The 14,011-nt window shown below is 40.5% G+C and overlaps 2 protein-coding genes across 5 annotated transcripts; one reads left to right on the forward strand and one right to left on the reverse strand.

Moving 5' to 3' along the window:
- The first annotated feature begins 1,143 nt into the window (after positions 1-1,143).
- Positions 1,144-4,315, forward strand: LOC114450464 (DBIRD complex subunit ZNF326-like). Of its 3 annotated transcripts, none has more exons than XM_028428601.1 (11): positions 1,144-1,310; positions 1,610-1,704; positions 1,966-2,059; positions 2,246-2,666; positions 2,757-2,829; positions 2,972-3,029; positions 3,133-3,280; positions 3,379-3,439; positions 3,526-3,656; positions 3,751-3,840; positions 4,019-4,315. In XM_028428601.1, exons 1-11 carry the CDS (start codon positions 1,225-1,227, stop codon positions 4,037-4,039), a joined length of 1,278 nt encoding a protein of 425 aa, XP_028284402.1. In that variant the 5' UTR covers positions 1,144-1,224; the 3' UTR covers positions 4,040-4,315. The 3 variants fall into 3 exon arrangements, with proteins under 3 accessions (XP_028284402.1, XP_028284404.1, XP_028284403.1); XM_028428603.1 differs by having other exon boundaries at positions 2,246-2,654; XM_028428602.1 differs by having other exon boundaries at positions 1,610-1,698.
- On the reverse strand, positions 4,316-13,331 carry znf644a (zinc finger protein 644a). Of its 2 annotated transcripts, none has more exons than XM_028428513.1 (6): positions 13,221-13,331; positions 8,016-10,446; positions 7,073-7,666; positions 6,660-6,788; positions 5,636-5,738; positions 4,316-5,282 (listed from the first exon to the last, which is right to left on the reverse strand). In XM_028428513.1, exons 2-6 carry the CDS (start codon positions 10,441-10,443, stop codon positions 5,084-5,086), a joined length of 3,453 nt encoding a protein of 1,150 aa, XP_028284314.1. In that variant the 5' UTR covers positions 10,444-10,446; positions 13,221-13,331; the 3' UTR covers positions 4,316-5,083. The 2 variants fall into 2 exon arrangements, with proteins under 2 accessions (XP_028284314.1, XP_028284315.1); XM_028428514.1 differs by having other exon boundaries at positions 13,282-13,327.
- Positions 13,332-14,011: the final 680 nt, after the last annotated feature.

Consider the following 14,011-nt stretch of genomic DNA (forward strand, 5'->3'; position numbering starts at 1 on the left):
TTTGACAAAAGCCCAGTGATTGTTTGGTGCCATAGTTTCTTTTTTTTCAACCTCCTTTGTTTCCTGTCTGCAGCAGAAACTTGAGAATGGGTTTTTGTTATCGTCCCTTCAGGCCTTCTGTGCAAAGGATCCTGGAGTTGAAGGTCTTTTGTCAGTGTTGCCAGCAGGCTGAGGCGGTGTTCCAATGTCTGTACTGCAGCTGCCCCCAAAAAGTACACATTACATGCATGCAGATTACAAATATCTAGGATATACACATTGAGTGTGGACATTGCTCAACATTTTCCAACAAATGGGATGATTCTATTATGCCAGTCTACACAATCTGTTTCTAGCTCACAGGTAAAAAGCAGTGTTTTCCAGTTTGAGTGCCTTAACCCATGTAATCCTTGAGTTTATTCTTCCACATCATCCTGAATAGCTGTGTAAAAATGATCATTCTAATCAGGCACCTCAGCTTCTCAGTATCCAGTCTGGATTTTACAGGGTGACCATTAACAGTGTACTGGGACATGTGAGTCCTGTTAAGCACAATAAGATCTCTGTGTCTGTTTGGATCTTGACCCTAACTTTCCCATTTCCATCACAATGACCTGTCCTTCAGATATATTATTTCTGCCTAACTTACTACCCTTGTCTGCTTTATTTTTATGTACCTATTTGAACCCACCATCCCAGTTTATATACACATACGAGTTCTTGCATCCTGTGTCAAAAGAGAGCCTGATCTCATAAAGATCAGTGCATGCTCAGTTTTGGAAGATCTGTCTTTCTATGATACATCAAAGAACATGGCCAAAGCCACAACACAGGGCTTCTCCTGCAGGGAGGATTTTTTGGTGCGTCCCCAAGAGGTTTTAACCCACTGGGGAAAAATATCACATGCAAGGATAACCAAAACACCAGTTTGATCATTCTCTGAATGTTAAACAACCATTGAACTGGCAGAACGTAAACATACATACAAGCCTTATTAAACAAAGACTATGGGGAGCCAGACACTGAAATACCGGTATTCTATGAACTATTCATGCCTTTTAATCTAAGACTGTATATGTTTTAAAACACTAGCCGCGCTCCATTGTTTACACAGTTAGTTCATCATTTATTGCACTTTGCTGCCATCTGTCGGCGGGAGTTAGCATTAGCTAACTAGTTTTGCTTTGGAGGAGAGTTAGCGTTAGCTTTACACACACACAATACATCCTCCTATGTAGAAAAAAAATGAACCGTAAGAATAATGTACCGTTCAACCCTCAAGCAATATCAAACGTAGCTTCTCCAGGATACATACAACGACCACCTGGACGGTTTGTACGCTCAGTTGTTTTGTTCAGTCCAGCTAGAGGCTAATGTGATAATTGAGAAAGTTTTAGATTTAGATAATGCGCCACTCCGCCTGTTTGATTAGTTTGTGATGCTGCCCTTTTAATGACTTGATAGATACATATAAAATGCATGCACGGTGTTAAATCTAACTGTTAGCAATACTACAAACGCGTTGTCTTGTCTGTAGCCTAGCAGCTAAAGCTAGCAGCTAAACTAGCTGCGTTTCCTGCTGTTTTCTCATTCATTTGCACTTTGATTTATGCTCCATGTGATTAAACAGAGTACCTCAGCAGTTCATAGAGGCCATGAAACGTGTAAGTGCGACAGACAGCTCAAACACTAGGACATCGGACACTCCAGCCCACAAAGGTGCAGGTAACTTCTGTGGACGTTCAAGCTAACACTGCATTGTTTATCATGTTTGTTGTTCATCTACTGACACTTTTACTATCAGGACGGCATACATTAATATACGGAATAGTAACACAGTCATAAAATACAGGTTTTATACGACCATATAGCAATCAGTGAAAACACATCGCTGGAAAAGATGCCAAAACTGGATTAGATCAAATGTATGGTGAAATGCTCTGATTGTCTCATTCCTCTTCTCTGTTTCTCCTTTATATTCTGCAGACAAACCATCTGGAGGAAAATGGAAATCTTCATTCAAACCACTTGACAAAGCAGATGACAGCTCTCAGGAAGAAAGCACAAACACCTTGGACAGGTGAGTCCCTCAGTTCAGAGAGGTGTCCCCTGTCCTCACAAAATGACAAGATGCAACTCCTCACTGAGAGTTGAAGCAGACATGTTATTAGATGATTGATACACGAACAAGACTTTCAGTGGTTAGTGGAACATGTTTTTCCAGATGATCTGTTTTATTTGTAACTCCCTCTTCCCCTGCCTTTAGGACTGGACTCTACGATCCCAACAGTCCTCTGTCGTCAGACTCTGAGCCTGAGTTGCCACAAGCTCTAACCCCTGACCCCTCCCCACCCAACCAAGACAGCCATGTTGCACCACGTAGAAGCTCTCGCTGGGATGTACCTTACTCTGAGCCAGAGAACCGATCCGTGGACAGACATCACTTAAGCCCTGGGATCAGACCCACAGAGAGTCAATGTCTCAGTCCAAGACATAGACCATCTGAACAACAGGCTTATAGCCCAGGCTATGACTCTATGAGTGGACACCTGGACAAAAGACACTGCAGCCCCAACAAGCTTATTCATGGCTCCTCCACTCAGGTGTTTCCCGCAACTTATGGAGGGCAGAGGACCAACGGGGAAGACACAACATTGCCAGACTTTAGGAGAGAGTTACCACTGACAGTATGCACTATATATCAGTCTTTTTGTTCCTGAGCTGTGAACAGGATATCTGTATCTGTTACTGACAGATGGTCACTTTCTCCTCTCTAGATGACTACAGTTAGATTATCTCCTCCCAAGTTAAAGAGGGACTATCAACATCAGTTAACATGTGTGGAAACAGGTAAGCTGTTCACAAAGCATAGATTGCTAGCTAACCTTTACATCCGGTAACCATCTCAGAATAAATATCAAAAGAGACATGACTCCATGGATTACATGGACACACTGTCGTGTGTGAGGATGTTTTTGTAATTGTTCTGCAGATCTGGACCGAGAGGCACCTCCAACAAAACTGAACAAGAATCAAACTTTAACAGACAAGTATGTGTGGCCATATCAACACAATAGTCACTTAGATAGAGATCTTTGCCATTGACGCGTTTGCTGTTAAGCTGATTTAATGGTGTGAACATCTTTCTTCCAGGTATCCCATCACCTGTGACCTTTGTGACGTTGCGCTTGCCAACGGGCAGGAGCTGGAGGACCATTTGGACAGCAGAATTCACTGGGACACACTGGAGCACATTCAGCAGAATAATCACTACGATGATATGACTGTAGCATTCCTGCAGGTGAGATCATTTACTATACAGCTAAAACCTATTGATGGGTCACTCAAACAGATGTGCATACATTGTCTTGCCGGTAAATGATTACAGATGTTTTACAGGAAGTCATGCTGTATAAAAGTCATCAGTGCAGCCGACCGATTGAGGACAGTGCACTTCAAGGTCAATGCATTAATCATAAAGTCGTAAATCGGAACAGGCATGCTCTGACCTAAAACCTGATCATCATCTGATCCTTGCCCTGACAGCTCTGCAGAAAAATGACCACATGACGAAGGTGGAAATGTTTCACTGTGCAGCTTGCAAAGTCTTCATATCTACGTCTGCAGCCCAAGTGCAGAGTCACATCACCTCTCAGGAACACATCTCTAACACAGTGGTAATGCTGCTGTTCTACAGCAAAACACAAATCATTGGAATTTCTATAAATATCTGCTGTGATCGATGATGATTATTAGATTGATTTCCTGTAGGAGTTTGAGATGCGGCAGAGATGCGCCTGCCTCAGCAAGGCAGAAACCATGATGGGGGAGCTGAAGCCGCAGTTTGAAGACTTCCTGCAGGTATTTTGTATGATGTTTCCATTAAGTACATCATAGTATACATCCTTTATTAATATTTGCAAGTTTAGTAATGAACCACCTTAAATTGATTGTTTTTGAGCAGATAACATGGAAAATGATTTTTATTTTTTTAAAAATCATCATTTTATTTTACATTTATCTGATTCTTTTCCTTCAGGGTGGCAACCCATTTCAATGACAAAACGAACAGTCTCCAAAGTGCTGTTTACTCTGCACTGCTTGAAGAACAAGAGGCCCATGTAAGAAGATACTGATCCTCGGCCATCAACATGTGCCTCATCCAGAGGAGATATCCTCAGTCTGTGGCTGAATTTTGACTCCATATTAGTTGTCATGTCACATGTGGCTCACGTTTATGTTGTCCCAGGTCATAGTGATCGTTACCTTAAGCACATTTTTATCAATAATTTACAGATCAGATGTAGGAGCAGAAAAATAAAAAAAAGTCAACTTGTTTCTTGTCCTTTTTTTTTATTTAGACCAACACAAATGTTTTAAGCATTGTATCTGTGTGATATAGTACATTTAAAATTAAATTATTTCAAAACAGTATATTTAAACATTAAATATAGGTGACATGTATGAAGGGCATAATCAGCACGGGTTGTGCGTGTTAGGTCTCTTTTTTTTTTTTCCTCAACCACCATCAGTTTGAAGTCATTATTAGAAACAATGCAGTTACTGAAATACTATAAAACACTTTCTATGCATAACAAGTTTGCAGACACTTTATTTTTGCACTCAGTTGAAATATTTATCTCAGTAACTCTGGCCTGAAAAGATATTGTGGGCATTTATTTGAACATGAGTAATACAAAGGAAAATTGTTTCCATTATTTTTTAGTTGTTTTTTTTATGTGAGTATTGATACAGAAGAGAGGTGCTCCCAAACTTTGACAAAACTGACTCAAACCATGAGAAATCTGAGGTAAAAGTTGTCTTCATAAGAAATGGATTCCACACTACATTACTGCATAAAACAAAGCAGTCTGTCCACTTTGGAATTTCATTTCCCCCCAAAAATGGACCATGTAAAAACAGACAAAAGGTAACAATTTCCAAAATAATTAACTTTTCCATCTGTCCAAACATGTACAATAACTGCAACTACTCAGCAGTGTTGTACTTTGGCCAGTATTTCATTGACTAAAAAAAGTGAAGGAACATCCAATGTACGTACACATACAGTCTAAAGTGAAATCTAAAAAGATCCCCAGTGGCCTCATGAGGCAGCATATGTGACTATCGAAGATCTGTCCTGATCAGTCTTGAGGGTCATGGTTTCAGTGGGGGGCGGAGAGGTGACCTCTACCATGCCTAGCCCAGTGTGAGGGACACTAGTGTTCATGATGTGTCTCTGTAAATGTTTAATCCAGTCCTCCTGGACCGACAAGGGACCCTGGAAGACGAGGTCACAGAACCTGTAAAAAACAGATGCAAGTTTAGATTTTTGTGAGAAAATCCACCAAAAAAAGGCTGTTCATGCAGCAATGCCACCAGAAAGCCTTCACTCATATTGTGGTCTTACAGTATGCCAACAACATCTGCAAAAATAGCAGCAACATGGAGGGCCTTGCTGAGGTGGCTTATTCTATCTATACTCAAAAGGAATACTGTCTGCTGCTTGAATGAAGATTTTATGAGATTTTTATTCAAATTTAATTTGTATGTTGCAACTGAATGGAGCAGGACCTGAGAAAAAAACCCAGTGGCTATTACAGGATGATTTGATAAACAAATGGGAGCTTAAGGATATGCATCAGTAACATGTTACCTGCAGGTGAGCCTGAACATCTCCTCTGGAGTTTGGGATAAGGGCAGTGTCTTCTTCTTTGAGCCAGGTCTTGAGCGTGGCCTAACAGCTTTACAGTCAATCGCTGAAAGACAGAATTTATTACTCAGTATGGCACATAACATTGACGTTTATACAGTAGGTGTGTTGGATTGGGTGTCTGGGCATTGTTGGCCTTTTTGTTATTCAGTCTCATGTTCTGGCCTAATGCCAGTAAGATGAACGGTCTGGCTCATCTGCCTCCTAACACACACAGAGGCTTCGCTACACGGGATTAAAACTGTGATATGTGTGGCTGCCGGAAAAGTAGGTCCTGGAGGCTTTCTGCCATGAAGAGGTCGCTCTGCAATTAAAATTTTTGCAGTGTCTCACTTGCTGATGTCCTTCTAGATTCTCACCTTGTGGGGGAGGACGCAAATAACCACCGCCGCACTAAATATAACAAAAATGTGGATATGGTAACCCCTTTTAGTTTGTAGCCACACAGATAATGTAGTCAGTGCAGAACCAGAAACTATGTTACTCAGGTACAATCAGCTGGTAGAAGTTTGTTCATGCGTGCCTAATTTTATTAGTAGTTTCTGGTCAGTGGATCGAGCTTTTGTCTCTGCTGCTGCTGAAGGTTTGCTCTTTTATAAGAAACAGTGTGGTGAATAGAAGTGACTCAATTTCTTTTGTAAGACATATATTTTAAGAATGCTGTGACCTCATTTCAAGTACAAATCAATATGTACACTGTCTTTACTGATGGTTATAAACGTCTTGCTCCTCAGTTGTATCCAGGTTTCAACCTGCTTGCTGAATGATTGTGTTGTTTGGGCCCATCATTTGTTTTTGCAATGAAAAAGCCAGATCATGTAGATAAGTAACAAATTATCCAGCCATGCACCAACCGCTCTGCAAACCTCTGTGCTGCCTATAAAATAATATTTAATTTATTTTGCTTAAAGCAGTTGTCTTGTATTATTACTGTGTTCTTTGAGAGAATGTTTCTGTGAGTACTTACTGGTTCCCTCAAGCAAAGCAATCCTTTTTCTTTTTGCATATGCCCGGAGGTGATTAGACAAGCTAACTCCACTGTGGAACGTTGCATTGCAATGGATGCACACCTTCCTGTTGAATTCACCTTTCTCTGCTAAAAAACAACAACAACAACAAAAACAGAAATGCAGTCAATGTTAAAGAAGATCTGTATCAATATGCAAAAATAATCATGTGTTGCTGTCAGGACACAACAATTTCGTTCTACTCCTGTATACAGACGACACCTTGCTTTAAATATACCCACAATATACAATATTGTTCCTTGGACTTTAAATAACTGCTCCTAATTACATGATGCATAATGCATACCAGTAGTTTTCAATATAGTGATCTAGGACATCCAACAGTGAATTATTTGTGCATGTAGTTACTTACCAGATATTGAGTTTGGCAGTGAAACTACATCTCTTGATCCTGAACTTTGTTCACTGTTTGTAGAGACTGTTAATGTGTTTCTTGATAGTTGAGAGGACGCTTTTAGTCTGGCATCTTCCTGACACTTCCTCTTTTTCAGAATTCCTATCAAGGCAGTTGTGCCTGAGAGTGAATCTTTAACGTCCAGCTTGGTCTCCAGTTGCCTTTTTTCAGATTCTATTTCAGCTAAAGAAAATGTGGGCATCAGTGGTTTGGCATCAGTGCAAACACTTGGAGTAGAATTACTTTTTGGGATTCCAGTGAGGGTTGATGTGAAATGATCAGCATTGGGCAGCTTTGGTGAAGCACCATATTGAAAATGGTTTCGTCTTCTTCCCACAATCTGAACGGCCCGCTGAAACTCCTTCTTGTCGCGCATCAGCTCCCGCAGTAGAAGAAGTGGGGATTTGTTCTTTGTAATAAACTTTTTACCAAGCTTTTTGAGATGGCCTCGTATATGGTTGGACTGCCCAGTCCTGTTATCAAATGAGTCCCCACATAATGGACAGGAGTGAATGCTCTTCACAGTCTCAGAATCCGACTCCAGCCGTAACACTGAAAAAAATAACGCGTGCATAGAAAGTTATACATTTGACAAATCTTAAACATAACAATAACATAACATAACGACTTCAGATGCAGCTACATTACAACAGTGCAATAATTTCTACAGATGCTAAATTAACAGATGTTTTTCCAGAGCATCTGCATTTCAGTACAAGGACGTAGAACCAAAGGTGGAACACGTCTCATTGTCAAACTGTGATAAGAATGTTTTTTAGCAGTTTAATTAAGAAGCCAGTCTGTAAACTGACAGTTTCCCATTGTGCTGAAATGTTAACAATGACTTTGGTTCCTAACCACTAAACTTCATTAAATACATTTAGCAGAAATATTTTAGTACCTTTCTTGAATCGGCGAAACGCTGAAAATTTTCGTCGAACTCGTGGCCTCCTATCTTGACAAGCCACCTGTTCCGGAGGCACAACATGGCGTGCATTGTAGCTAAGTCCAACCCTATGAAGATGCCCTCGCACATGATTGGACAATCCAACACCTGACTCAAACACTGCAGGACAGTATGGACAGTTCTTGCGCTCTTGCAAGTCATCGGACAAATCATCTGCGAAGGATTCCTCCAGCGGTATTTGGTGGGCCTCAAAGGTTTCTGGAAACACTTCTGTTTCTATACACTCTTCTTTGATTTCAGGGTCATCCGACTCTTGCTCTTCAGTCTTTATTTTCTCAAACAGCCTTTTAGATGCTTGTAGAGCTCCCCTCATGGACATTCTTCTGCTATAAGTGTAAATGATGTTTTGTTTTTGTTTTTTGATACCATTGTCAAAAGGGTTAGCATCTGTATCCGTAAACTGGAAAATGTCCTTTTCGTCACAGTCTGACACCTCATCTTCTTCTTGGTTTCTTGAAGGTTTTGGTAAGATGAAGCATGAGTCTTGGTCAGTGGTGTTGCGGTATGGGGTGGACATCTTCCTTTTAGAAGGTGACTTTTTGACTGAATTCCACTTGGCGTCATTGGAGGATAAAGCTGTATCTTCCATCTTTACAGTCAATGTCCCTGGCAACTCATCACAGTCATCTCTATCACTTTTGTGACAATCCTGAACAGATGTACTACAATTATTGCTTTCCCTCTGTTCTGCAGTCTTCCTTCCATGTCTTTGTCGAGATATGAGAACATTAATGGATTTGTCAAGTTTTGATTCCGTTAGCTGATGCCTGGACCCTTTCCTAATTCCACTATTTTTAAACAAGTCTGAAATGTCACTGGACTCATCAGGTGAAGAAGCTCTTTTAGAAGAGATCCGATTTTTTATTGAGATCTTTGATGTAAACTCTGCATCTTCAACAGGAGTTTTACAAGTAGGCACTTGCTGCTCCTTGGGTGGTTGTGCATTTTTCTCACTACGCTGTGCAGTTTCATATTCCTCAAAGCTTTGTTGATGGCGTCGCAGAAGATGATTCCTAAAAACATTTTTGTTAAAAGCTCTATATGAACAAATGTTACAGGAGAAGATTTGAGAGTCTTCATCCTGGATCTGCTTTTTAACTGTGATAATAGTGTGCTGCATAATGTTATGTCTCCTAAGATCACTCTCGCTCATAGTCCTGAAGCTACATTTGTCACATCTAAACTTCCTCTTGTCCTTCTCGTGTGTTTTTGCGTGTTGAACAAATGTGTTTGGGCAATTTGTTCCAAATGGACACTGAGGGCAGCAAAACTTTTTGTCCTCATTTTTATCCTCTTTTTTCTTAGCACTGATTTCTTTGATCTCCTCAGTGAGTTTTGTTCTTTTCTCCTGATGGATGGACATGTGCTCAATAAGTGAACCACTTTGACTGAAAGACTGTCCACATTCTCGACATATAAAAGGCTTTGGCGAATTATTAGGAGGCTCAAAGTGAGACTTCATGTGACGACGCAAATGATGCTCCTTCTTGAATATGAGCTTACATTTTGAGCAAGGATAACATGATGGCTTACCCTCTGAATGGGAATTTATTGTGAGCCTTCCCTTCAATGGTGAAAGCCCATGACTGATACTATTCTCATGTGAATTTCTTGCAGGCGCAGTGTAGAGAATTTCCTTGATGGCCTTTACAGTTCCATTGGGGTACTTGGAAACATTCCCTGTTGGTGATGACTGTGGCTTGGAGAACTTCGCTGACTTTCTGTCTTTTCCGACAGTAATGGACTCAACTGGCCCTTCAACATCGGACAGTTCCTCGGATGACTTGGGGCTCAGATCAGGGTAAAGGTCTTCTGAGGGATCCACCATGACAACCATGTCCATTTTCCGTTTCCTCCTCCTTTGGCTCTTGGCAGGAGTGACTTCTTCTTTTGGTTCCTCACCAGGGGAATCGCTACGGTTATCCCAAAGAAAATGCATGAACTCTTTGTGAGGGTCCCAACTAAGGTCACTGGCACTATTAAAATTATCCAACGAGTTTTCGGGTGACTCTACGTCAAATCCCCAAATTCCTGCAGTGTCAATTTCCTGCACAGTTTTTAGTGGGGTGATGCTCTTCTCCTCGTCTTTCTCTGTGGAAATGCTGTTGAGTTCATGGGGTTGTGGCTCCTGATGCGAAGACGGTCCATTTCCTAGGCCAACTGCTGTCAACATGTCTGTATTTGACAGAACGTCTAGGACACTGTTTTGCTTCAGGGAAGGTTTGCCAAAAGAATCAGCACAAGAGGCCGATACTTGTGCCATCCTCATTGGTTCTTGCAGGAGCGTGAGGGCATTGATCTCAGGATCTGCATCTTTGTCTTCGTCATCGACACCTGTCAGACATGACATTTCAGCTGCCATGACCTGCAAAAAACAGTGAAGCCTTCTTAGATATTCCTCTCAGTACAGTAATTATTAAATCAACTTTGTATCCCAATAGTTTAATTCAAACCTTTTTTACTTTAGCTAAAGGGTAGTCCATCTTTACACAAGCACAGAACCGGTGTAGTAAAACTGATCTAAGCGGACACAGCTGAATTTTCTCTTCCCATTCAAAAGGTTGATATTTCCAAATAATACGGACATTCAATCAGGCAAAAACCAGCCAAAATAGAGTTGAATGTTTAGTCCCAAATGATGTACAATTCATTGTTATGTCAAAATACTTCAGATTGCAACACAATGAATGAAACGCTTACAGTACTGAGTCAACTATTTTATGCTATGACTGCAAGCTAAACAGGATAAACAGGACTGTGTGTTTTAGAGTGCCATTGTCCTACATAACTGTATTTTGAGTGTGTACATCTTTTAAACACACTGTGATCCCAAACATTTCACAAAGTAATGGAAAAAGAATGAATTCCCATGGCATATGTGCTACTATCTGCTGACAATGTGGTAGTTGCCAGTAGTTTTATGGTAAATAGATACCACAGATATTCCACCAAATACTTGAGCCATTTACATATACTCTAAATAGCACAGCTTTTGCTCATTTACAAACAACTACGCTGGCATAATGCTTTCAAAAGGGTATAGTGTCTACGGATAGACTGATTCAACTTTTTCAGTCCCAATATTCATACCAATACCTGGGCTTTGCATACTGGCCAATATCCAATACCATCAAACTTGTTAGCTTAGCAAGTTTGATTCAGCTCCATACAGCTGACTCCTTGACTTGCTCCATGTTGTTACTCTATGTATTTGTCATGAGTCAAGTTACTAATTGTATGCTGTGCACACATAACATTGAAGGGAACCGATCAGCCCCATGGGTCAGCCCCATTTTCTGATGCCAGATGTAGCTTTTCAAGCAAGACCATGATCAACATCCAATATTATACTAGCATGCCATCTTCTGTTAGACTGGTTGGCCTTTCAGAAGGCCATCGGTGTTGCACATTGACCAAATCGATGTCTTCCTATCACCATTGCTATGGTGTTTCCCCTCTGTACCTTTCACACAAAACAGGAAGGCACAACAATCCCAGTCCATGAACTAGGCCTGTAATAGTACCTACGGTGTAAGAACTGATTCATAGCACATCTCAGCATTTAATGTTCACTCTGGCACCAATACAACACTAAGGAATATGCACACATTTATACCGCCATGCCACTCCCCTTAAAAGTCCCTCAAATCAAGTAATCGCAATCAAGTGGCAATGGACAGCTTTCTAAAGATCTGCATAGCAACAACCCACTACAAAGCTGGAAATCTCTCTGTGACAGTGAGATGATGATTTGCAAATCAAATCTTTATGCGAGAAAACAAAACACATACCTTATTTACCTAGCTACAGACAATATGCTAACTTAGCCTCGATCATATACCTGACACAACAGATTCTTAAGCTTTACCTGCTCCATGTGGTTTATCTCTGTGAGTCAAGTCTACCAGCATGCTGCTGGAGGCAGACATTATGAATAAAAAACCTTGGACAAGGAAACAGATTAGTCCAATGGATCAGCCCCATTACCCCCAATTAGTCAATAATCAGGGCTGATATCTTATATTGTATATTTGCATCGGTAGTTGAAAATCTGAGGAACAAAACAGTTAAATATTTTCTTAAAAGGACAAAACTAGGTTAGCTAGCTTGCCTTACCGTTAGTGTGGCTTTTCCTCATTAGAGATTGCAGAGAGAAGAGTCTATTGTTGTAGCCTAATCCTAAAGCCTACACCTAAACCAGCCATTTCTAGCTAACCTGAAATGCATCCTTCTCTGCACACCAAATGTGGGAGGTCATCTTGAATTTAATCGGATATAACATAGATTTATGGGAGGTGTTTTCTGACATTTAACTACAGAGAGACTGCATGATTTTTTTTAATAATTGGCAGATTAATCAATGATGAAAATAATCATTACTCACAGTCCAAAATGCTAAGATAGTCAATGCATGTTTAAGATCAGATCAGAAAAATACCAGCATTTTAAACCTATTCAAGTGTTATTTTGGATGTTACCATTTTTGATTATTATTTGATAGTTGTGTATTTGACTGTGCCTATTACATATGAACAATACACAGTTTAGTTAGGCCACTAGTGTGAACCTAGATCAACCACCATTCACTGACTGCAGAATAAACAAAGATAAGTACAAACAGCATGACACTTTGGCAAGGTATTTTTGGGGTCATTTATAACGATGCAAGGTCGAAGAAGGGCAATAAAAGTGTAATACCGAGTCATACGAAGTGAAAGGCTCTTTGGCAGATAAAGGTGCTTCTAACACCGACACAACAGCACCAAATCTGCACAGAGATGGCCCTCGTAAATGACTTTTAATGAGCGGCTGTGGATTTTGTATAGAGCTAAAACTTTCAGCACAGTAGTTCAGTTATATGCCAACCCACAATAGTTGGAGGATGTTTCCAAATGTACGTACTTTCAGAGCAAATCTGATCATATATACCAACGATCAGTTGCGTTATCATTACATTTCTTTGGCGTTTATATCACGCTGTGTTGTTGGATGCTGCTTGCAGGAGCTGCAGACCATTCCATTAAGGCTGTTCCATACCAAAATCTATTCCTCAGGCTAAACTAAAGCTAATGACAACCGTTCCTCGCTATTCTCCATACATAGGCATCGACAAAATGATGAAAGACAAGCAAACGTTACCTGCGAGCGGTGCGGATGGAAACAGGGCACAATTTAAACGCTGCATTGAATAATTTCTTACTTTCGTCTTCTATCTATTTCACAGTCGCCATTTTCCGTGGTGGTCTGGTGTGGGGCAGATCATTTCTTTTGTAAGGGTAACCATACATACGAACGGCCCTGCTCTCACAGATCGAACACTTCCTTGAATAATAACGTTATATTGTGTTGCAGTTTCATATAAAAGCTTTAGTCAAAACATTAACTACGTTATTGTCTCGTATATTTTTGTCGCGTATTGTTTCGAGTCGGCGCCATGCTCCCCCGAAACATTTGCAATGGTTCATTCCAGATAGGAGGCATAAAACCGGAGTTAATGACCATCTCTTTTAGGTGGCAGATTTTTAGGGTGATGGCGTTTAATGACCGTATTAATTGATAAGATACATTGAAAGTTTTGTTTCTATTTGGTTTGATTTTTTAAGCATCTATCAGGTTTTACTGTCTTTAAGTTGTCATTGACGCACAGGCAAATATTGTATGCCAACATAGGAGAGATGTTACCATTATCCCCCATGGTTGCTCTCTCCGGTCTTTGTTGTTTTTGTGGCCATTGATTCGCCAGTTCAGTTATTACAACCCCATGTTTTAAGAGAGAACACGATGTTTTATTATACACTCTATGACAGTATACCGTTTGATGTGTTATGTTTTGGCTGGCCTACTTAATTTTGCTGAGAGCATTTACGCAGCCGGGTTACCAGAGCTGTTTGTCAAAAAGAAAATGTGCTAATAAAGTTGTCACTGGTCGG

Source organism: Parambassis ranga, chromosome 17, assembly GCF_900634625.1.
Source record: "Parambassis ranga chromosome 17, fParRan2.1, whole genome shotgun sequence".
NCBI lineage: Eukaryota > Metazoa > Chordata > Actinopteri > Ambassidae > Parambassis > Parambassis ranga.

What these genes read in the sequence shown, in the direction of transcription:
- LOC114450464 (XM_028428601.1), top strand. Translation starts at nt 1,225, where the DNA reads ATGAACCGTAAGAATAATGTACCGTTCAACCCTCAAGCAATATCAAAC. An exon ending in ATACAACGACCACCTGGACG is followed by an intron (nt 1,311 to 1,609) that starts GTTTGTACGCTC and finishes GTGATTAAACAG; the next exon opens with AGTACCTCAGCAGTTCATAG. An exon ending in GGAGAGAGTTACCACTGACA is followed by an intron (nt 2,667 to 2,756) that starts GTATGCACTATA and finishes TCTCCTCTCTAG; the next exon opens with ATGACTACAGTTAGATTATC.
- znf644a (XM_028428513.1), bottom strand. Translation starts at nt 10,443, where the DNA reads ATGGCAGCTGAAATGTCATGTCTGACAGGTGTCGATGACGAAGACAAA. An exon ending in TGCTTTGCTTGAGGGAACCA is followed by an intron (nt 5,739 to 6,659) that starts GTAAGTACTCAC and finishes TCTGTCTTTCAG; the next exon opens with CGATTGACTGTAAAGCTGTT. An exon ending in ATGTTCAGGCTCACCTGCAG is followed by an intron (nt 5,283 to 5,635) that starts GTAACATGTTAC and finishes TGTTTTTTACAG; the next exon opens with GTTCTGTGACCTCGTCTTCC.